The 24,490-nt window shown below is 48.9% G+C and overlaps 1 protein-coding gene and 1 pseudogene across 2 annotated transcripts in view; one reads left to right on the top strand and one right to left on the bottom strand.

Moving 5' to 3' along the window:
* NMNAT2 (nicotinamide nucleotide adenylyltransferase 2) overlaps positions 1 to 24,490 on the bottom strand; it is a 174,040-nt gene that overhangs the window by 18,256 nt on the left and 131,294 nt on the right. For both annotated transcript variants that reach the window (XM_019027649.4, XM_055367186.2), the window contains exons 4-8: positions 24,028 to 24,106; positions 20,561 to 20,687; positions 18,603 to 18,683; positions 17,873 to 17,917; positions 12,429 to 12,505 (exon numbers count right to left, since the gene is read on the bottom strand). In XM_019027649.4, the coding sequence (XP_018883194.1) occupies positions 12,429 to 12,505; positions 17,873 to 17,917; positions 18,603 to 18,683; positions 20,561 to 20,687; positions 24,028 to 24,106 (409 nt within the window). The remainder of the gene's footprint in view (positions 1 to 12,428; positions 12,506 to 17,872; positions 17,918 to 18,602; positions 18,684 to 20,560; positions 20,688 to 24,027; positions 24,107 to 24,490) is intronic.
* On the top strand, positions 268 to 949 carry LOC134758571 (small ribosomal subunit protein eS1-like; annotated as a pseudogene).

Below are 24,490 nucleotides of genomic sequence, written 5' to 3'. Positions count from 1 at the left end.
ATCTCTCATTTGGATTGCTCTGGTCTCCCTGTTATTTTCTTGCCTTTTTTAGTCTATTCCCAATAGCCGGACTGATCATGTTAAAATATAAGCCAAATTATGTTGCTCCTTGGCTCAAAATCGTTCACTTAAATGTCACCTTCTTGGTGAGATCCTGTCTGGCCACCCTAATTAAACCTGCATCCCTTGTGCGCTCCCACCCCTTAAGCCTAAATTCTCACCAGGGTTGCACTTTCACCCTTTTGGTTCTCTAAGCAGCACTAAGGTGGTTGGCAAGAATAGTCACTTTACAAAAGGTGGCAAAAAGGGAGCCAAGAAGAGAGTGCTTGATTCGTTTTATAAGACTGGTATGATGTAAAAACACCAGCTATATGTTCCATATAAGAAATAACGGAAAAACACCAGTCCCAAGGATGCAAGAAACCAAAATTGCATGGGGTTGTGATAGCCTCAAGGGTTGTGCATTTGAAGTGAGTCTTGCTAATCTGCAGAAGGCTGAAGTTGCATTTAGAAAATTCAAGCTAATTACTGAAGATCTCCAGGGCAAAAACTGCCTGACTCACTTCCATGGCCTGGATCTTACCCATGACAAAATGCGTTCTATGGTCAAAAAAAATGGCAGACCATGATTGAAGCTCAGGCTGATGTGAAGACTACCAATGGCTATTTGCTTCATCTATTCTGCATTGGTTTTACTAAAAAGAGGCAACAATCGGATATGGAAGACCTCTTAGGCTCAGCACCAACAGGTCTGCCAAATCTAGGAGAAGATGATGGTAATCATGACGGGGTAGGAGGCAGAAGAGTTGTTGTAGACAAATGATTTGAAAGAAGTGGTCAATAAATTGATCCCAGATAGCACTGGAAAACAGAAAAGGCTTGCCAATCTGTCCTGTCCGCGATGTTTTCATTAACATCATGGGATAAGGATGGGGAGAGGATGTGGTGAAGGTAGTGGCTCTGGAAAAACCACTGGGGAGAGACAGGGGCTAAAGTTGAACAAGCTGGTGGATAAAAGCCACTGGACCAAGACTCTGTTAAAATTCAGACTTTTAAGGATGACAAATAAAAAGTATTATTTGTGAAAAATAAAATAAAATAAACAACAACAACAAACATATTCCCCAGACCTCACCTGAGATATTCTGATATAGCATGTGTCAAGGGGCTGCAGCCTCTCTCTTAACAAAGCTCCCTAATCCTTCTGATGTGCACCCACCTTTGGGAATTGTTGCTTTAAATCACATGGACAATTACCTAAGCTGCTAATATTCTGGCTTGTTTAGGGTGGGGTCAAAATGAGATACTTGTGGGACAGGTACCTCAGCACCTCTGAAAAGTCCAGCAAGAATAAGGACATTCCCCTTGTGCCCTGGGGAGTGGGGGGGTGTAAGGGCAGACATCTGACCCCAGGAAGCATAGGGCACTCAGATCCCCTTCCTATGCTGCCTGCAGGAGTGTGCCCAGGCCTCTGGAACTGAACTCTTTTTCTGCTCGAGGGGACCAGCACCTCCTGTCTTCATGAAGAGCTCTCTATGGGTCTTGCCCTTGGGGGTGGAGAGGTGGGGTGGGCGAGTGGCCAATGGGGTAGAACTGTCCTGATTGGTAAATCTCATTCGTGATGGTGGCCAATGTGACCCCACACCGTGGGCAGGATCAGGACACAATCTTCTCCCCCTGCAGCATACCATGGCCCTCAGTTTAGCACTGGCATATGTCGAGCCTCAGAGGTGGGGGTCTGTGACGTTTATCCTGCTTCTACTTCCTGCTCACAGGCACAGCTTTGATCATATCTTTTCATCTTCTGGTCAAAGGCTCCCCAGGGGAGGTAGGGATAGGGATGGGGAGAGGATGTGGGAGGGGGTAGACTCTGCTTCCCCAAATGTGGGGAATCTGAGGGAAGGATATGAGACATGTTAAGGCAGGAAGCAACTTGGCCTTGGAAGAGAAAACACTCATGATCCAGGCAGCAGAGCTCTTGGAAGGAACGTAGAGTTTGCATCATCCCTCCAAGAGGCTGAATTTCAGCCTCTTGCCCTGCCCTGCTGGATTTAAAGGGATGCTTTGAGTGGGTGGATGACTTGTGGTCTTAGCCAGGCACTTTCCTAGACACTAGGGATGCAGGGTTGAGCAAGGCAGACATGGCTTCATCTCTTGGACAGATCACTCTCTAGTGTGAGACATTAAACAAATGATTATTTTCAATCGTATCTACTGCTGTGAAGATACGGGTAGGTTACTACCAGGTGGCTAATATCTTACAGTGACTAACATATTATGGGTAACTGGCAAAAGTTTGGGCCATATCCCATGGGGGAGGCAAACTGTCTTATGAGCTGAACTCCTCCAACCAAGTTGTTCTCAAGCACCCTTTCACTCAACAAACTTTTATTGAGCATGTATATGGTGAACTGGGCACTGTTCTGGTATTGGCAAATAAGACAGGCAGGTTTCCAGTACTCAAAGGGCTTACCTTCAAGTAAGGAGAGATCATAAACAAATAAATATATAAATATGAAAACATCATGATGAGGTGTGATGTCTCACACCTGTAATCCCAGCACTTTAAGAGGCCAAGGTGGGAGGATCACTTGAGGCCAGGAGTTCCAGACCAGCCTGGGCAACATGGTGGTAAGACCTCATCTCTACAAAAACAAATTTTATTTTAAATTAGCTGAGTGTGTTGGCACGTGCCTGAGTCCCAGCTACTTGTGAGGATGAGGCAAGAGGATCGCTTGACCCCAGGATGATTGCTTGAGTCTAGAAGTTCAAGGCTGCAGTGAGCTATGACCACACCACTGCACTCTAGCCTGGGTGATAGAGTGTGACCCTGTCTCTGAAAAATAAATAAATAAAAAGAAAACATCAAATAGAGTTAAGTACAATATTGATTATAAAACAAAATGACCTTTATGTTGAAACCTACGTGATACGAAGGGATGGGCACAGGGATATCTAGGAGAAGAGGATTCCCAATGAGGCCACAGCTAGTACAAAGACCCTGAGGTGGGGAAAACTGTTTAAATAAACTAGGCGGGACTAGGACACGCTGCGATTGGAAAAGTAGACAAGGACCAGGTCATGATGAAGACAGGGTTTCATTCCAATTGCAAAGAAATACCATTAGAGTATTTTAAACACAGGGCTTGAAACTTCCATCGGCAACAGGATCCAATGTATGTGGATTTGCCCTGGCAGGCTTAACTGGCAAGATCCTCTGCAGGGCCATCCTGAGATCAGCATTCTGAAGCCTGAGTTTCCCTCCCAAACAGTGTTCTCTTCTCAGGTACAGTACATCAGTGACTGCAGCCCATTTGTGTTTCTTCTCTGGATAAGGATAGTCAGGGATGCACATGGGCCCATTGGGAAGGAGGGGAAGAAACATTGATTAAGGTGCCTGCTATGTGCCATGCACAGTACTAGGAGCTTATCGCATTTAATCCTTATGACAACTGTCTTCTGAGATATGTGCCTCAGTTCTTATTTCATAGATGGGGAAACCAAGACTCAGTGAGATTTAATAACCTGTCCAAGTTGCACAGCTAACGAGTGAATGGAATCCACCGTGGTCTGCCTTAAAGACTCTTTCCTCCACATCACACCTCTTCTAGATCCATTTTTAAGACTCATATTGTAGTGACTTGAAACTTTTTTTTTTATTTGAGACAGAGTCTCGCTCTGTAGCCCAGGCTGGAGTGCAGTGGCGCCATCTCAGCTCACTGCAAGCTCCGCCTCCCGGGTTCACGCCATTCTCCTGCCTCAGCCTCCCGAGTAGCTGGGACTACAGGCACCCGCAACCACGCCCGGCTAATTTTTTTGTATTTTTAGTAGAGACAGGGTTTCACCGTGTTAGCCAGGATGGTCTCGATCTCCTGACCTCGTGATCCACCCGTCTCAGCCTCCCAAAGTTCTGGGATTACAGTAGTGAGCCACTGCACCCAGCCTTGAAACTTTTTTGGTTAAAGAAGTATTTCTAGTTGAAAATACATTCTACCTTATTTTTTCCCCCAGCTTACCATAGCTACTTGGGAGGCTGGGGTACTCTGCATCACCCTTAGAGTATTATAATTTTAGTATACTTCTGGATGACTTTAAAAAGATGCAAAGAGAGAACTTGTGACAAAAGCCATGCAGTACATGAGCAGCTTCTGAAACATGCTCCCTCCATTTCAGTAAAGGATCCTCCACCCTTGCTCTAGCCCCTGCCACTCACTGGAGGAAAGGCTGGGAGGAAACCAGTAAGGTCAGAGTCCAGCAGGTGGAAATGCATTTCCAGGATGGCCCTCTTAATGAAAAAAAAAAAAAAGAGAGAGAGAACCATTCTTAAGAGGGGCTTCCCAGATGAAATCATCCCCACTCCCACTGCCAACTTAACTGGGGGTGTGAGAAGGCAGGGGATTCCAGACTCAAGTCAACAGCCTGGAAACCAAACCAACAGTGCCTTTCACATGAGAACAGCCAGAATCCCCCATTGGCAGGAGCTGAGCCTCCTTCCCCTGAGACTGTAATTTGGTATCATTTGGTATCAGTCGTATCAGTGTGGGGGCCTAATCCCTGGGGTGCAAGAGTCCATCAGGCTTCCTGGCTGGAGCTGGACTGTCTGATAAAAACCATCTGAGCCTGAATAGCCAAATGTTTGTCTTTGTTCCATTTATCCTGGGGCCCTGGGATTTCTTCTGGAGTGGCTAATGCCCGAGGCTCTTCCTCTGTTTATTTTCTTTGGTTATTTTCCCATAGCTGATGGATGTAGGAAGCAGTTAGCCCACGGCTGGTTGGCTGGAAAAATGTAGGATACAGCCAATTAGAACCAGCCTGTGGAATGCTGGACTTTGAGGAGTGCAAAAAGAAAAAAAGATAAAACAATTCCCTCAGTGGCCATCTCTGGTGGCTGATGTTCCATCCCCAAGTTTTTACTCTTTTGGGTTAAATATTGACTCTTGCTCATTTGAAATGCAAATACTCTTGAAAGCAGCTAATACATGTAATCATTAAACTTAATGATTTTGCTGCTTGCTCAAAAGTTAATACCTTCCCAAATAAATACCAGGATCCACCTATTTCAACCAACCAGAACCATCTCCCCAAAGGTCTTGTTCCCCCCACCGAATCTTTTATATCCTCTTCCCTCCTTAAAAAGCTCTTCTCTTTCCACCTACTTAACCCAGTCCTGCTCACAATTCAAAGCCCAGCTCAAGGGCCACCCCCTCCCACAGAAAGTAAAGTGCACGGTCAGGTACTTTGTCTACTTTGTTTTCTCACATGGCTGGGTGCTCAATAAATATTTTAAAATAAGTGAATAACGGCCAACATTTATGGAATGTTTACTAGGTTCAGGAACTCTTCTAAACTTTTCACATGTTATAGTTAATATAGTATAAAGAAATATTATAATGAAAAGTAAGATACTTTTAGACTGCAAGTGCCTCAAGGATAAATACATGCTACGTTTATCCTGGGCGCTTAATAAGCATTTGTTGAAAGATTGATTGAAGAAAGGAATGCTTGAATCAGAATTTTTCTTTTTTCTTTTTTTCTTTTTTTTTTTTTGAGATGGTGTTTCACTCTTGTCACCCAGGTTGGAGTGCAGTGGCACTCTCTCGGCTCCCTGCAACATGCACCTCCCGGGTTCAAGCAATTCTCCTGCCTCAGCCTCCTGAGTAGCTGGGATTACAGGAGCCTGCCACCACGCCTAGGTAATTTTTGTATTTGTAATAGAGATGGGGTTTCACCATGTTGGCCAGGCTGGTTTTGAACTCCTGACCTTAGGTGATCCACCTGCCTCGGCTTCCCAAAATGCTGGGATTACAAGCATGAGCCACCATGCCCAGCCTTGAATCAGAATTAATTTGCCTGCTGGGCACAGTGATGGACAAAGCAGCTGGCAGCATCAGATCCCTACACAACGGGTTTTGTTTTGGGGAGGGGGGTGAGTGCAAATGCCTTCTGCTTCACAAATCTGCCCATGGTTGACCCTGTAGCCTTTGGCCTTGGCTTCCCACAGTCCCTGATCCATGCCTGGATGCCTGCATTGATGCTGGTGTCAGGATGCAGCAAAGCAAAGGAGCAGGTCTCCTGGGAGAGACAAGTTGTCTAAGAAAGAACTCGGGAATGCAGTGGGGCGGCAGGAGCTGGGTTCTGATCTCCGAAGCTGGTCCAGAAGTCTGGATCTTGATTTCCCATACAGCAACTCTGTTCTATTACACTTGAGAGAAACTCGATGACTATGTATGGAATTTTTTCTCCACGGAATGTAAGGGGAAGGGTGTGTCACCGGTCAGAGAAGGTCAGAATTTGCTGTAGGCTAATGGATCTTTGTGCCTAATGGGAAATGCCACAAGGGATGTGTTTGGGGTGGGGAGGGGGTCATCCCATTAGTCACGTAATTAGATTTCTGGATGGAGAGCTTTGGTTCAAGAATCCAAAGTGAAAGAAAGAGCAAAACTGACTCAGTAGAGAGTGTGTGTTGGTGCTGGAGGAGGTCTTGGCAGTCCTGCTGTCCAACAGACGGTCTCAGCTGGTTCCAGCCTGGCTGGAGGCCAGGCTGCTCCACAGCCCCTTCAAGCTTTCTCCCCAGACCCATTTGAACCAGTGGCATCCCTCCTGCCTTGTTTCTGAAGATATTTGGAGAAGACATGAGAGGCTGGAGTGCAGGGCGGGGGCCTAGGACATTTCCAAGAAAAAGCTTTGATCTCCCTCCTGCCCTTCTGTCCCCAGTCATGGGCAGTGTTAAATCAAGTTTAGCCTAAAGCTGCCTCCCTGCATATTTTAAGTTCGGCCTAAAGGTTTCTCTGTGTACATGGTGAACTATAACAAGTGGAGGTGTAAACAGGCTTTAGCTTACATTTGTGCCAATTACCAAGTTTTGGCCAATCAAATGTAGCCAGCTGTTCGAACTGTGTTCAAATAAGGCTGTTTCTGTACTTCACTTCCATTTTCTGTACATCACCTTCCTTTTCCTGTCCATAAAACTTCTACCACATGGCTGTGCTGGAGTCTGAGAGCCTACTCTGGCATGGGATGCTGCCTGATTCGTGAATTGTTCATTGCTCAATTAAACTCTTTTAAATTTAATTTGGCTGAAGTTGTTTTTTTAACAGCAGATTTCAGGGTTGTGGCCTCATGCTCTCCAAGCAAAGGTCTGTGGTCAACAAGTATCACTCGGGGCACCAGGTAATAAAGAGAAATGTGCTCTGAGAAAGGGATGAATGAATGGGCAAATGAATGAAACCTGAAAACAGAAGCAGGTCTCACATATCTCACTTCCAGTAGTCTCATGGTTAGGAACTGAAATTCCTAAAACGGGCCATTTCCAGGCAAACCCCAGATGGTAGAACTTGCTGGTACAATAAGCAGAGCTCATTCTGTACCCACTCCTGAAAGATGTTCCTTTTCCAGACCCTGAGATCCAACCTTCCCCAAATAAGGGCAGTGGACTAATTCACTGAGCTGCTAAGTAGTTTTGTGCTCCCTACACCCTCCTCTGCCAGCTCTATTTTTCTTTCTTTCTTTCTTTCTTTCTTTCTTTCTTTCTTTCTTTCTTTCTTTCTTCTTTCTTTCTTTTCTCTTTCTTTTCTTCCCTTCCTTCCTTCCTTTCCTTCTTTCTTTCTTTCTCTTTCCTCTTTCTTTCTTTCTCTTTTTCTCTCTCTTTCCTTTCTTTCTTTCCCCTCCCTCCCTCCCTCCCTCTCTCCCTTCCTTCCTTCCTTCCTTCCTTCCTTCCTTCCTTCCTTCCTTCCCTCCCTCCTTCCCTTCCTCCCTCCCTCCCTTCTTTCTTGCTTTTTTGCTTTTTGGAGTCTTGTCACCCAGGCTAGAGTGTAGTGGCGCAATCTTGGCTTACTGCAACCTCCATCTCCTGGGTTCATGCAATTCTCCTGCCTTAGCCACTGGAGTAGCTGGGATTACAGGCATGCACCACCATGCCTGGCTGATTTTTGTACTTTTAGTAGAGATGGGGTTTCACCATGTTGGCCAGGCTTGTCTCAAACTCCTGACCTCAAGTGATCCACCCATTTCAGCCTCCCAAAGCGCTGGGATTACAGGTGTGAGCCACTGTGCCTGCCTGGCCAGCTCTATTTCTAGCAGACAGCCAGATCTTTTACAGGAGGAATTTGCAGGACAAAACCAGAATGCTTTGAAGTCAATAACTTTATTTTATTTATTTATTTATTTATTTGTTATTTATTTATTTATTTAGACAGAGTCTTTCTCTGTCACCCAGGCTGGAGTGCAATGGCGCAATCTCTGCCCACTGCAACCTCTGCCTCCTGGGTTCAAGTGATTCTCCTGTCTCAGCCTCCCAAGTAGCTGGGATTACAGGTGCCCGCCACCACGCCTGGCTAATTTTTTGTATTTTTAGTAGAGATAGAGTTTCACCATGTTGGCCAGGGTGGTCTTGAACTCTTGACCTCTGGTGATCCACCTGCCTCGGCCTCCCAAAGTGCTGGGATTACAGGCATGAGTCACCACGCCCGGCCTGAAGTCAATGCCTTCAAACTCACTGAAGAAATTTTGAACCTAGTGCAGTGGCTCAGGTTTGTAATCCTAGCACTTTGGGAGGCTGAGGTGGGAGGATCACTTGGGCTCAGGAGTTCGAGACCAGCCTGAGCAACATAGTGAGACCTTGTCTCTAATAAAAAAAAAGAAAGAAAAAAAAAGATATTTCATTAGATGTCCTGAAGAGGGGAGAGAAAATAGGGAAGATAACTTGGGGATAGAAAGAACAAAGAAGAGGTTCTGCTGCCCTCCCACCAACTTTCCCTACAATAGGAAGAGGCTAGAGGTCTGCGGAGCCCACTTCTCCTCTCTCCTGGGCGGCACACTAGGGGCAAAGCCTCAGAGGAGAACGGGCCTGGTGATCACAACGGGGCCCAGCACGAGGCCTCCAGACTCAGCCAGGAGTTCCTGCCCCAGGTGGGTGTGGAGCAGGGCACCTTTGACTTCAAGGGACCACAAAGGCTTGGACAGGGAAGATGTCTGTGGTGACCATGGTGAACTGAGATTGAAGGCCTGTCCTCATGTTCAGGGTATGCAAGAGCCTTTCAGGTCTGCTAATTAGTAATGGCTGAGACTAAAATTACCACCATCCCTGTGGGATAGGGATTTGGAGTGGAATGTTAATTTGATTTAAATACATTAACATGATATTTCCGGCACACCTCTGTCACAGACTGAGATTCACACTCATTATGTGAGGAAACAGCTTCTTGAAATTTTTCCCCCTGTCTCAGACTCAATGATTCTAAGGACCTTGCAGATCAGCTGTGGGTTGAGGCAGGGGACTGAGCAGTTGGCTGGCAGGGTGGGGAAGCAGGTCTGCTCCAGGCTCTAGAAAGCCCTCTGGAGCAAGCTTGAGGGTCTGCTTCACCCAAATCCTTCTGCTGCCTCTGCAGGGGACTGGATTTCTCCCCACCCTGGACGAGCTAGATGTGGGGTCCCTGCTGGCCTGGGACGTGGCACCCTCTGAGCATAGCTAGGATGGGTGTCCTGGGACTCCAGGGTGGCTAACCCGGGACTGAGGGAGATCCCAGGATATGAGCATTTCCGTATTTTATTTTATTTTATTTTATTTTGTTTTATTTTATTTTTTAGACAGAGTCTTGCTCTGTCACCCAGGCTGGACTGCAATGGAGTGATCTCAGCTCACTGCAATCTCTGCCTCCCAGGTTCAAGCAATTCTCCTGCCTCAGCCTCCCAAGTAGCTGGGACTACAGGAGCCCGCCACCACGCCCAGCTAATTTTTTGTATTTTTAGTAGAGATGGGGTTTCACCGTGTTAGCCAGGATGGTCTTGATTTCCTGACCTCGTGATCCATCTGCTTCGGCCTCCCAGAGTGCTGGGATTACAGGTGTAATACGCGTCCAGCCCAGTATTTCAGTTTTAAAACCGGGTAAGTCTTGCAGAAATGGGGACTAGTTGGTCACCTGATCTTGCTGTTGGTTCATTATCTCACCTGTCCCTGGCTTCCAGGGGATGTTCCAAAGTCATCCATCTCAGATGGGGATTGGAAATGGGATAGGAGAATCCCTCCCCTTTTTCCACAATCACCCAGATGGGACAGAAATTCTATGATCTTCCTGAGGAATCCAGAAAGGGAAGAGGGTTGGGGCTGGGACTTGCCAAGTGGTCAAGTGGGAACATATTTGACCCAGTGAGTTCACTCCACCTCTGCTGTCACATCCCTGGTAAATCAACAGCTACTGGTTTCTCAGATTTTCTGTCTTAACCAACCAACCCTGGTCTCAGCACCAGGGACCAATCAGAAAAGGAGAGACCTGGGGCTCTTCTCCCTGGTCCTATAATGTTGGTATCTGACAACACCGAGACCAGCCATTTTGTAGAGAAGTTAGAGGACCGGTGATCTAAGTCAGCAATCTAACTGGGAGGAGAAGAGAGGGATTGGCCTGCAGCAAGGCACCAAACTGTGTAAGTTTCACGCTCCAGGAAGCCTGGGTCTGCCCTTGAGAGGAGGCTGCTCACCCATCGCACTTAGTAAATAGCCCCCAGGGATTCCTGCTCCACAGCACTCCAGGCTGTGCCACAGCTGCTGACCTCGTCCCTCTAAATTCCTCCAGGACGGCCCAGGCCTCCGCAATAAAATGGGTCCCCAGGCAATTGCCCAGATTTGCCTGGATTCTTGAAAGAGCTTTGATGAGCTCTTGTACAGAACTTTGCCCGCATTACTTTTGACTTTCACAGCTCCTTGTGAATTAGCCAGGAAAGCAAAAGCTAATTAAGCCACTTAATTAAGAACTGAAAGGAGGTTTACAATTTCATCTCTAGGAAATGGTTCCAGGGTGGAGAGGACTGTATATTTCACACAGTATACTTTACTTCCCGGAAACTTTCCCTCCCATCTTGGTTATCCCACAGCATGTTAGCATTTATGTCCTTCACCTTACATAGCTTTGTGTATATCTGTGTGTGTATTTAGGTAAATTCACTTATTATCTTTGCTGAGTGTGACTGTGTGTCAGGTGCTGGGGCTAGGCACTTTCAAAACAATACCATTTAAGCCTTCCAAACCCATGGGACGTATGAGCCTATTATTAGGCTCATTTCAGGGATGGAAAAAACTGAAGCTTAGAATATATTTTGTTGGAAGAGAACAGTGCCTCATGCCTGTAATCCCAGCACTTTGGGAGGCCGTGGCAGGCAGATCACCTGAGGTCAGGGGTTCGAGACCAGCCTGGTCAACATGGCAAAACTCTGTCTCTACTAAAAATACAAAAATTAGCTGGGCATGGTGGCGGGTGCCTGTAATTCCAGGTGCCCGGGAGGCTAAGGCAGAAGAATCCCTTGAACCTGGGAGGCAGATGTTGCAGTGATGCTTGAACCTGGAAGGCAGAGGTTGCAGTGAGCCGAGATCACACCACTGCACTCCAGCCTGGGTGACAGTGACTCCGTCTCAAAAAAAAAAAAAAAAAAAGGAATATATATTTTGTCATGAGCTGTGTTGGGGTAGAACTTGAATCTTGAGCCTGACCCTGTCCTGCCTCTGTCCTGCCTCTCTCTCTGTCCAGAGACACATAAATGTACACGAACGTATTTCATATGTGTATGTCATGCCACCTATTACTTAGGGGCAAAGATTGTATAGTACAACGTTTCTTTAAAATCTCAGAATCCTGTAGATAACATTCTATAGATTTTACAGATTAAAAACAAACAAACAAACAAAAAAACTGAGGCAGGTCCAGAGTCACACAGCAAGTTAATCAAAAAGCACTACATCTAGAATTGCTGCCTTGGAAATTCAATGTGCATAGAGCTATGGGGTTGGGAGCTAGCATTAGCTCAGGCTACCAGATGAATGAATTAATGAAGGAATAAGAATGAACGTATGTGTGAAGAGTGAGTAATTTATGGGTGAGCTGGTTTGGGATCATCACAGTCAGATCTGGCAACAAAAGGTGTCACTGAGCTCCTAAGTGGTGTAAGTTTAACCTCCGGTTCCCTCAATGCCAAGTCAATTGCCAAGGATCCTGCTGACCTCTTGCCATGAACTTCTCCCCTCTGGACCAATTTTCTCTTTTTGAGGGGATTCCAGGGTGGTATTTACCACCTCTTCAAAAGGAATCAAAGGAAAACAAAACACACAATAATCTCAAAAGGGCAAAGATTTTTTTTTTTCTCCCTTCCTTCTCCCCACCGGCAACACATGCATACCCCAGCACTATTTGGTGCTAGATACTGTATGACTCAGCTTGCTTTTTTCCCAGGGGCTTTACTGGAGCAAGCTTGAGGAGGAGTAAGTGTAAAAATGCAGTAGGAGATAAAGCCTGGGGGTAGGTGAGAATTTTCTACCATAGTGATGTGAACGGACTGCCCTCTTAGGAGCTCAGAAGAAGTGAAGACAGGAGGCCAAAATCAAATGCACACTTCCCATCCCTCCCAGTCCCAGCTGGGTGCCGGGCGATAACCTTGCTACTCACATCTGCCTCGTTCCAGAGTCCTGGGATGCAGAAGGACTCCAGCAGGTCACTACCACACAGCAGCAGGATCCGCAGCTCTGAGGAAGGGGAGCAAAGTTTGCAAAGGGAGTAAGTGGTGGCCCAGGAAGCATTCGACCCTCAGCCTTCTTCCCCTGGTGAATACATAACTCTCCCACCTTTGGGGATGTGGGGCCCAGTTATCCCAGGTGCCTCTGCCCCTGAGTGTGTGCAGAGCAGAAACCCCTGCTCACCTCTTCCTCGGGCTCATTTCCAGACCACCGTCATCCCCTGTGGGAGGAATTACTCATGCAAGGAGAGTAGAGCATAGAGGGTGATCGACTGCCCTGGCTTTCCCAGGACATAGATCTTTCAGGGCTAAGCCAGGATGGTTCATTATTGTAACTGTGGCTGAGCCAGCTACGCATCTTGTCTAAGGTCTGAGGTACTCTCTCTTGCTTCCTGTCAAGCTCAAACGCCAACAGAGTTTGGATTCTCTGCTGCTGTGCATTGTTTGGAGTTTGTCTCCCTGACATGGGAGGGGTTGTGAGGGGGCATTGAGTGTACCTTGAGGTAGCTGAGTGTATAAAATGTGTCACATGGCCACTGTCCCCAGCAAAGGGCTTGAGAAGCAAGGCTGAGACCCCTCCCAGTGCCCATACTTTTCCTGGCACCCAGGCGCACTTCCTGCTTGTCAGTTGTTTTTCTTCCCTCATTAAGCTCACTCTGAATTATCCCAGTGAGGCCCATTGTTGTTTAAAACAGGCAGCAAACTGACTCACTTATTAAAACTGAGCAGTGGGGAACAACATTCTGATAACACCATGAGGAGAGTCCTCACCCAGGATGTGGCTCAGGGTGGAGCACAGCGTGGCTCCCAGGCGTTCCAGGCCCTCTCATCAAGAGGCCGAGGCTGTTGGGCATCTTGTCTGAAACAGTGAGGCAGGTCTGCACCGAGGGCACCACCAGCCTTCCAGAGACAGCTGCCAGCACAGGCCCTGGGGCCCTGAGGCCCAGGCGAGAGACGAGAGAAGCTGCGGGCAGCCCTGCCTGCCTTAGACCCTGTGGCTAGTTCTGGGACCTGACGAAGGCTTTCAGGTGGTAAGCTGTCCCCTGCTGTGGAATGAGTCTCTAGGTGGGACTCCTGAAGCAGGGGGGAGGCTACTGGGCCAATGGTGGGCAATGCCAGCATCTCATGGTCCCAGGGTCAGGGCAGCCTTCCCACGTAAGGGAGCCCCACTGAGGACTGGATTGTAACTATGAAATATTCCTGCATCCTGTCTTCTCTCCTCTCTAACATACCTTAGTCTAATGATCTGTTTGTGTGCAGGGATTTTCCTTTATCTTTACAGCCCCAGGGTCTGGCAGAGTCACTGGCATACAGTAGGTGCTCAGGCATGTTGAATGGGTAAGGCAACAGATGAGCTGACAACAGAGATCCCGCAGGCTGCCTTCCGGGCAATCTGGGAGGGCTGTGGTGACTATCGTGGCCTCTGCTCTTGCAGCATGGGGTCACTGGGGAGAATGTTTGCCTGAGTCAGTGGCGCCTCTGCGTTGCGCCACAGGATTTCTGGCCCAACTCCCCAACTGTGGAGAGGAACCACGCTTGGTATTGCTGACAGGAGCCAGACTGGGCTTATTTCTGGGATTCTGTTGTTCCTCAGGCCCACTTGGAGCCACCCAGGGTTCTAGGTCAGTTCTCTGTTGAAAGGGCACGTCTCTGTAATTCTGACTGCCTATAAGTTCAGTTAGATCAAGCTTGTCCAACCCACGGCACATAGGCCACATGTGGCCCAGGGTGGCTTTGAATGCAGTCTAACATAAATTCGTAAACTTCCTTTTTTTTTTTTTCTTTTTTTGGAGACAGAGTTTCCCTCTGTCACCGAGGCTGGAGTGCAGTGACACGATCTTGGCTCACTGCAACCTCCGCCTTTCAGGTTCAAGCAATTCTCTTGCCTCAGCCTCCCAAGTAGCTGGGATTACAGGTGCCTGCCACCACACCTGGCTAATTTTTGTATTTTTAGTAGAGAGGGGGTTTCACCATGTTGGCCAGGCAGGTCTCAAACTCCTGACCTCAAGTGATCTGCCCACCGTGGCCTCCCAAAGTGCTGGAATTACAGGCATGAGCCACTACACTCGGCATGTAAACTTTCTTAAAACATTATGAGATTTTTTTTGGCGACTTTTTTTTTTTTTTTTTGCTCATCAGCTATTGTTAGTGTTAGTGTATTTTTTTTTTTTTTTTTTTTTTTGAGATGGGGTTTCGTTCTTGTTGCCCAGGCTGGAGTGCAGTGGCGTGATCTCCGGCTCACCACAACCTCCGCCTCCTGGGTTCAAGCAATTCTCCTGCCTCAGCCTCCTGAGCAGCTGAGATTACAGGCATGTGCCACCACACCCAGCTAATTTTGTATTTTTAGTAGAGATGGGGTTTCTCCATGTTGGTCAGGGTGGTCTCGAACTCCCAACCTCAGGTGACCCGCCGGCCTCGGCCTCCCAAAGTGCTGGGATTATAGGCTTAAGCCACCGCGCCCAGCCTAGTGTTAGTGTATTTTATGTGTGGTCCAAGATAATTCTTCCTCTTCCAATGTTGCCCAGGGAAGCCAAAAGATTGGACAGCCCTGAATTAGATGGTCATGTCAACACGGAATGTGCTGGCCCTCAGCTTTCTCTACATCAGTGGTTCTCAACCAAGGGCAATTTTGCAATTGCCAGGGGACATTGGGCAATGTCTGGACATTTTTGGATGTCAGGACTGGAGGGGGAGGGTGGCATGCTACTGGCATCTAGTGGGTGGAGGCTAGGAGTGCTGCTAAACATCCTACAGTGCACAGGGAAGCCCCCCTCCCCAACACATCTGTTCCCAAATGTCAATTAGTGCCAAGGTTAAAAATCTCTGCTTACAGCCATGAAAATAAATCTCTTTCCTATTCCCAAGCCAGGGACACACTATCCCAACCAAATATAATATGGGACTTTTATTTTTTAAGCCAAAGCACGAAGAGTTCAAGAGTACGGTCTCTGCCACCTTTTCTTGCAGGACCAGTGCAAACATTTAAGTCAGACAAGCGGCCCCAGCAGGGCTTGAGATCCCACATGTGGCCACTGGAGGGCAGCAGTGACTTCTCCCAGTTTGTCGTATGAGGCTAAGGCAAGTTTCCAGCCCAACAGCCTGTAGCCTAAGGGCAGCCCTGGAGGAGCAGTCAGCTGTTAGGAGCATGTAAATAGGGTCAACAGATGCTAATGGAGCTAGGAGAAAATGGCTTTTCCTCCTCATTTAGTGTGCAAGGAAATATCAAAAAAGGGGACATGTGAGCCCCAGCGCCTCACACAGCGCAGGAGTCGGGAGGCAGCGAGCTCCCTTCCAGCTCCTCTGGGCTGGCCTCCTTCCCCAGGTCACCCTGATCCAGGGCCATGAGCCAGAATGCACGCTCTCTGTCCACACTCCCCTCCCAGGAATCCGGGCTATGTGAAGCCCGGGCCCTGCAGCCCATCCCAGTTTCCACTGCATGCAGCCACCACCTGGACCATGCCAGGACCTGAGCCCAATCTGACAGCTGTGGCTGCTGAGCTGTCCTTTCTCGGAACCTAAGTGTTCTCCATTCTCTACCCCTCACTGTCCTTTCTCCATCACATGCAGGTAGACCCTCCCTCTCAGCGAGCACAAGGGATGTGGAAGGGGACAGGCAAAGCCTCAGGGAAGCCAGAGGTGAGAGGTCACTCCCCAGCGGCATTTTTGGTCCCTGGCGGCTGGCTCACCATAACTCCAGAACTGCTATGGAGCAAGAAGAGTAAGCAGAGGCCCCTGCCCCTCCCGAGGTAGCCGTGAGCTAATGGAAGTGAACACAGCAGTACACTGTGCAATACTGATCACCACTGTCCTCTCCTGGAGGGGACTCCTTGAGTCAGGATGAGGAGTGCCTGATCCACCTGCCCCAGGCGCTGGGAAGGCAAGCAAGGCCATGGCTCAAGCTTGCCACAATACATCTCTGGACTAAGGAAAGAGAAATACATTGGAATACAATGAGAAGTCCTAAGGCTGAGCTCTGCTGGCCAAGGAGACTGTGTGGGAAGGCAGCAGGTGGTGACCAGGCTGGAAGTGCAGGGAAGTGGAGTGCAGGAGCTTTCAGCCCAGCCCAGGCACCTTCCCTCCCATCCTTGCCTGTTGGGTGTTCTGGGTCTGGAGAACCTAGAGCCAAATGCTCTTGCCTGTTTTGGGGAGCAACCAGGAAGGTGGGCGCTCCTTCCTGTGGCCTTCAGAGAGTGACTTGCTGGTCAATAAAGGATATTAAAATTAGTAAAATAATCAAGAAGTGAGGAGTTTTGAGTATTCATTCCTTTTGTTTTTAATTAAATTTAATTTTAAGTTAATATAACTTAATTTTTAGTAATGGCTCTATTTAAAACTGGTTCACAAAATTCCTGAAAACTTTACAAATGGTTGTAGGAAACCAACTGAGCCAATTCAGGGACACCACTGCACCTCAGATGAGAGGATGAGACCCAGAGAAGCCCCTTGAAATGACATCACATCTGCCGGGTCTGTGTGAACCAAGTGCTCGGGACAAACCCTGCCTCTCAGGATTGCAGTGGGAGCCCTGACTTCCAGTCCTTGGACAGAAAAGTACCAGGAAGGGATGCTTGGAGGATCTTTTCAGCTGGAAGTTGAAGATTGAGGGTGTGGACACCAGGCTGCCTTGCCCTAGAGCTCCAGGCATTCCTGATGTCACTGACCCTTCTTGTCCCCTGGTACCTGTGCCAGCTCCAGCTCTATTCTGGTGTCTCCCTGCCCTTTCCCCAGCTTCAGACACCTGCGTCTCCCACCATTCTGAAACCCTGGGAAGATTTCAGTGTTCCTATCTGCTTCTCAATTTGCTTGTAGGGGTCATCAACTCCTTCCCACCCTGACAGCTGTGTAACCGCCCTCCACCGACTCGGGCCCGCCCTGGCCTGCTCTGGTATTGGGTTGGGCAGGCAGCCCTCACACAGACAGTGAAGTGCCTTAGCCTCTGCCCAAGGCTGCAAGGGAGGTGTGGAGGTGGCTTTCAGTCCCCTCTCTGTTTCTTCATCTACAAGCACTGAATGAGGAAGGCGGGGGTGCCCTTTTGCCTCATTTGTGTGCAGTGTCTGTGCCCAAAAGAAGGGTCTTTCCAGCTGGTGCCAAAGCTCAACTTTCATGTTTTTTAGAGGAGGGAGGGGAGGCTCTGAAGGAAAAATCACCAAATGATCCAGTCCTATCTCTTGGGAGTTGGCTGGAGTCCAGTTAAGAGATGTTAAAGGGAGCTAACTACCAATGCAATCTTAGCCTGGGAACGATCCCTCTTCCGAGAGGAGACCCTGCTGCAAAACAGTCCCTGGGTTTTCAAGCCTCTCTGCTCCCCATGTTGCCTGTCGTGAAGGCAGGGGGCTCCAAATGTCCCCATTTTCCGCACTTTCGCAGTCCCACTCACCAATCTCTTCATACCGCATCACCGTGCCCAGATTGGCATTCTCATCTAAGGAGGAAAGAAGAAAGGTAGGGCGTTAGGGAACAGGCTTCCTGGTACCCAACACACAGTCTGCCTGAGGGCCTCAGCAGGAATTATTGGGATGGGGTGGGGTGGGTGCAAGTAGGGGTGTGGTGTGCCACCCGGCACAAGTGACACCTGAGGAGGGTGAATGGAGAGCAGTCAGGCATAAAACAGACAGGAAGCTCTCCTCCCGCTCCAGGAGCAGCACTTCACATTGCTGGCACTTTCAGAATGAGACAGCCTGGCTGGGGAGCCAATGCCGAACACACACACGCTCATGCTGAGCGCCTTCTGTTTCTGTGTTTGAGGGAGGCTGGCCACAAGAGCAACATCCTTACAACCTAAGGAGATGGCTTTCTGGGCCACAAGAGGTGGCTGGCTCTCCTTAGGATTACCTGGTTTAAAGAACAAGCACACTGGGGGTGCAGAACTTTTTCACATGGTGGAATGTAGCAAGTGCCCGCAGGAAGATGTGAAAGACTGAGTCTTCGATGTGCCCTTGTGTGTGCAACGCCTGTGTGGGGGGATACGTTGTGCACAAGTATGCGCACACACACAATCACGGGAATTTGCGATGGGCGGAATGTGCTTGAGGCTCTTTGCTGAAGGAATGAAGGGAGGAGAGAAAGAAAAGAGACGGGACTGGGAATCAAGTTCCTTGGTTCCTCACCTACAAAGGTGAAACGCTCCACCGGCGGGCGGACACAGCAGATCCGGCTGAGGCTTTCTCCCACCTTCCCCAAGATCTTGGCTGTGGGAGAGAGCAAGACAGACAGGGACAGAGGGGGAGAGAACCACTCACAACTGGCACTCATGTCGGCCCGGCATTGGGGCCGCTGTAAACATCAGGGTGCATGGACGGGGCAGGAGTGGGGAGCAGGAGGTAGCAGGAGGGTAGAGAGAAAGAACAGAAATATGACAGCACAAATTCTTTCTTCTCACTCACAGTCTGAGGCACACGCATTGTGAGCCCTAGACTGGAAGCCATTTTCTGGTTATGTTTACTTCATTGTTGAAAACTTGGAAAATACAGAAGAGGGAAAATATAAAGAGGAAAACTTAATGCACCCATAATCCCACCCCAAGAGATAACTACTGCCAACCTGTTGGCATATTATTTATTTTCTTTCATGTTTTAAATGTGTATTATGCAGGTATGTCTACATAAAGTGGATCAGATTTTCCATTTAAAGGGCATATAGGCTGCTGGCTTCTTTCATTTTCTATATCATGAACATTTCTTCCCCAGGTTTGTCCCAAGCCTATCCTTAGCTGCTCCTCCCACTGGGCAGCTACACCCACATCCAAGGAGACTCAGCAAAGTACATGCTTGGAACCATTTCTGCTGGGCTAAGGCGTTCCTTCCCATGCAGATGGTCTTCAGAATCATCAGACATCCTATTTGGCTGAGAGGGATCTGGTTTTCAATTATCCCTCTGGGCTCCAATCCAGAAAAATTTTCTAGCCCCCCACATGTAGCTGTATGCAAACTGTGAAATTCTGACTCTTCTTTGTGAATTACCCTGTTTATAATAGACCAATAATATAATAGCTTATGGTCTCCAGGCTCGAAAAGTAATATCAGAATCTGTCTCTTGGAGTTGGCTTGAAAGAAAATTTTAGAGCATGGACCTGGGAGCCTGACAGTACTGAATATGAATTCTAGCTCTTCTACTTTTGAGCTGTGTGACAAATCAGCAAATCACTTTTCTTCTCTGAATCTGTATTCTATTTGAAATGAGAACATAATGTCTATATCACAGTATTACTGCATTAAATAAGAACGCAGGTAAAGCACGAGCATCATTTGGGCACATAGTCCTAGGTTTGGGGTATGTGTTGGTGCTCTCTGTCACTGGATTGATGGCTAAGAGTGTGGGGATTCTGGGTGCAGACCGCCTGGGTGTGACTCATGGCCCTGCTTCTTCCTCACTGTGTGACCTTTGGCAAGATCCTCAACCTCCCTAGAAGAGGCAGAGAAAAATGCTCCATTTTGTATATTCAATTCCCAGTTAACACAATTATTTCTCAAAATTTATGTATTTTTTTGAGACAGGGTCTCACTCTGTCTCCCAGGCTGGAGTACAGTGGCACAGTTCCCCAGTCCCTGCAACCTCCTCCTCCTGGGCTCAAGAGATCCTCCCACCTCAGCCTTCTGAGTAGCTGGGACTACAGGTGTGCGCCACCATGCCCAGTTAATTTTTGTTATTGTTATTATTATTATTATTATTATTATTTGGTACAGGTGGGGTTTCGTCACGTTGCCCAGGCTACTCTCAAACTCCTGGGCTCAAGCCATCCACCCACCTCAGCCTCCCAAAGTGCTGGGATTACAGGTGTGAGCCACCAGGTCCGGCCCTACGTTTATATTTAAATGCAGGAGAAGAGTGCACACCACCACCTGCCTCTCTCTGATTGTGACTGGTTTGCTCTTATGCTCAGTATTCAGGGTCCTCAAAGTATTGTCTCTGGACTAGCAGCATCAGCAGCAGCTTATTAAAAATACAGGTCCTCTTTCCCCTCTCAGACCTACTGAATCAAGTTCTGGGTGGATCCCAGCAGTCACTAATTTAACAAGCCCTCCACATGATTCTGAGGTCTGAGAATCACACATCAGTGTTCCCCTACCTGCAGTGGGCTTGGTGGCCACGTTGCTGTTCTGGTAAATGGGCTGGGGGGTCTCGTTTTGTGGCTGTCCGATCACAGGTGTCATGGAAGGTGTGTTGACATTGGAGAGGATACAGCCAGTCACCCTCTAGGGAGAGAGAGAAGAGTGTTATTAGTCACGTGACTTTGAGAATCGTTTCAAAGTTATCTCCAAGTGGTCATCTGCTTGTCCATCATGGAGAGGCCACTCAGAGCTGAGGAAGAGCCCTGGGGATGGGTTCTAGACCAAGCTGCATCACGTGGTCACTAGGCTGGCAGGAGCAGCTCAGTGGGAGAAGCATGAGATGTGGTGTTATAATGGGTCCTGGGTCCAAATTTGGGCTCTGCCTCCTTCTAGCTATGTGACCTTGGACAGTTACTTCATCGCTCCTGAACCTCAAATCAGGAGTCTAACCATATACCTGTCTTTTTCAGTTGTGGTCGGGTCACACAAGTGAGCATATGCAAAGTGCCTATGGGGTGCCTGACACATGGCAGGAGCTCTGTCAGCAGCAGGCGATGCTGGAACCTTCTGTGTAACATGAATATCTGCCCTCCCCAAATGCTTCATGGGGCTCAAATGAGATCATGTCTGCAAAAGGGCTCTGTAAGCCTGGGAAAGGTCATACAAACACAAGGCACGATCACCACCTGCGGCCTCTTCGGGCCAGAGCTGTCAGTAACACAGCCAAGCAAGAGGGAGAGTGGTGCCAGGCAGCACAGGATGTGTTTGTGCTGCGGGAAGCAGGGTGGGTGGGTTCTGAGCACTCTCTCGCCTGCTCAGTGTGAATACACACGACAGAGCCAAGTGGAAATTCTGTGTGTATTATCTATTGTCCTGAGTTATCTGCCAGGCTACTCCTCACCAGTGCTGCAGAAAACACAGAGCTGATAAGGCAGCATTCCTCACAGCTGACCCAGAAGCAACCCCACTGGGCCAAGGTGATGGGGAGAGTAGCTGTCCGGCAACAGAGAAACAAAGGACAAATTCCCAATCTGTTTAGGTTCACAGGGGCCACTGCTTATTCAAGGTTTCTTCGTTTCCAAATGCCAGCTGCCTGGGTACCCACCACCCACTCCTGCACACTACCCTTTCTGGATTTGGGTTCTGCTGCCAGGGGACCCCCAGGCCCAAGGCTGGGGTGATGTTCTGGGCACCTCTTCCACAGGCCATCCTGTGGGCAGAGCAGTGTATGAGTCCTTCTGAGCCCTAGAAGGGCAGGCATTTGTCTTGTGGGGTAACCTGTCACCTTTGTAAGACTCCTGATAGGAGGAGGTCACATCTGACCACATCTGGGAGCCAGCTGGGGTGGGTACCACAGGATCTTTTCACCTCTTGGTGGGCTTCTTCACCCAGCTGTGGCTGGTGGGGTGGAAGGGATGGTCTGCCTCCATTTATTACTTCACCACCAGAAAAGAAAACCCTGCATTCCTATTTCCTGATTGGCCTGGTAGCTGAGGAGCTTCTTCCTCTTGCTGCACTGTGGGTCGCATTTGACTTGTTCTATCTCTGAGAAGTAGAAAATGGCTGGCTGCGTTCCCCTATCCTGCCCTCGTCAGCCCCCATGGGCTGCTGCATTCTCAGAGGCCTTGACATTGGAGAGTTGTCCCAAGTCACCTGTTAAGTCATGCATCTATCTCTGCGGCAGGTCTACTCTCCATGCCGGGAACACCTGCCTCATGCTTGCTAGGTGTTTGAAGGCTGAGAGTTCTTAGGAAGCAGCTCCAAGCTCTTGCTCCAATGCAGGGGGGCCGGCAGTGACCTACATTCTTTGCCAGCTTCTGCCCATCGCTGCAACAGCTGGGGCTCCTGGCGGAGCTTCTCTGGCCCAGACTTATACCCTGGGCACAAGTAACACAGGGAGAGTTCAGGAAGCCCGGGCATTTAGACAACAAATGATAGCCAGGCTTTCTGGCCAGTATGGCCAGCACTGAGGAATGCCTGCAGGGTCCCCATTCCTCTCTTCTGTCATGGAGCCTGAGGCTTCTGTGTGACCAGAAAGAGCACAGGACCGCAGGAACTCCCCAGGTGACATGTAGTGTGAGAAATAAACTTGTGTGAAGTCACTGAGCTTTTAGGGATGTTTGTCACCACAGCACATCTTTGCCTATCCTGACTGATACAGTCTTACACAGTGTCTTTTATTACTGCTATTGTGGAGACCAGCACAGAGGAGCAAGTCAATGTGGCCCCAAGTCAGCCTCCTTTGAAGGGGACCAGAAGGGTCAGGATATGTGAGAAGGGTTCTGAAAGCTGAAGGGAAGGGAAATCAGTTTTCTTCAATTCCGTGGGGAAGAAAACAACAGATGGAGAACAGCCAGCTGGTCCTCTCTACCTCACTTGCCCTTAGCTCCCCAGGACGGAGCAATGAAGTGCCACATCTGTTAAAATAAAGCCTGGCTTTGCAGCTGGTGGAGTGTAGGGTGGTCAGGGGCTGCTCCCCAGGAAGAACGTGGTGATAGGCTCTCTGGCAGCAAGGACACAGATGGGACATGGGCTCTCCCTGTAGGAGGGCAGTGCCAGGTGGACTGCTATCTGGGGCTGCGGAGGGCTCTGCCACAGAGTCCGTGGAGGCGAGCAGAATTGACTATTTGCTGTCTTGGTTGGTCAGGCTTCTCGCCATCGGTGGCATTGCTTTTCATCCTGTCACTGTGGAGTGGATGGGTTGGCACTGATCTGGGAAGGGTGCTTTCTGCACACTCTGGCCAGTGCTGCTGGCTGGTATGGAGCCCATTCTAACCTGGCAACCAGCCCTGAAGTCTCTGCAGCCCAGCCACAGGCCCCAGGCCCCAATGGGGAATACAGAAGCTCTCGCCTATCTGTGTTCACCAAACACTCACTGTATGTGCTCAGATATGTGGACTCCTCTCTGTGATCCCTTTTACCCACTAATAAAACAGGCATCAGACACCGTCTGCCTGTGGGGCTCTTGTGAGGAGGAATGGGTGGGAATGGGGTGCAATGACTGGCAGGTGTGAAGTGCCCCAGCCACAGCAGCCTGTCCTGGAGTAAGGGGGCCAGTGGGGCCCCCACAGGTTGCTTGTACCTCCCCTAAGTGCTTCTCTCTTCTCCTGCCTTTCATTGTCCAGTTTCCTCCTCCCTCACTTTCTGAAGTGCTATCACTGTGGTCTCCTTAATCCCACCTTGAACTTGCTCCCAGCTAATAAAAGCTGCCCACCATACCCAGCAGCAACACCCCAAATGGGAGGTCAAGACAGAGGGTGGAAGACAGGGAACAGACCCTGGTGCTACTCGGGGTTCCTCATTCATTGTTCTTCACGCTGTTCACAGGCTGGTCTCTCTCACAACCGGCAGAGAAATAAGAGGCTGAAAGCAGATCGATAGGCCAGCAGCACCCTCTCCTCTCCCTGCCTGGCTTCTGTGGGTCCAGCCCCTTCCGCCCTTGCACTCTGGTGGTTCACGCATCCCCAGGCTTGGCCCAGCTCACCTTCATGAGGTCCCGGTGGTGTTCCAACACGCTGCAGGTTGTCTGCCAGGTGTCCTGGTAGCACTCCCAAGGGTCCACCCTAACATCATTGGAAAGAAGTTTCCCTTGGTTTCTGTTCTCATATTCTTTCCTTATTGTTACCTTCCAAAAATCATAGCTCAGGAAGCATGGCAGACCTGGCCATACCATGCGCTTAGATCTTGAATCAGATAAAACCTGGGTGTGAAACACTCTTCTGAGCTTCAGTTTCCTCCTCTGTAAAATGAGAGGAGCATGGCATAGGCTTATGAGAAGAGATGCTGGTGCCAGTCTGCCTGGGTTTAATTCCAGCCTCAGCTCTTTGCAACTGTGTGGCTTTGGGAAAGTTATGTGATCTCCCAGTGCCTCACCTTCCCCATCTGTAAAATGGGAATAACAACAGTAACGAGCTTACAGTTTTGTTAGAAAGGCTCGGTAAGTTTTA

This window comes from Gorilla gorilla, chromosome 1 (genome assembly GCF_029281585.2).
Source record: "Gorilla gorilla gorilla isolate KB3781 chromosome 1, NHGRI_mGorGor1-v2.1_pri, whole genome shotgun sequence".
NCBI classification, from domain to species: Eukaryota; Metazoa; Chordata; class Mammalia; order Primates; family Hominidae; genus Gorilla; species Gorilla gorilla.
The sequence above is the reverse complement of the archived record's forward strand: the minus strand, read 5'-3'. Positions and strand labels throughout refer to the sequence as shown.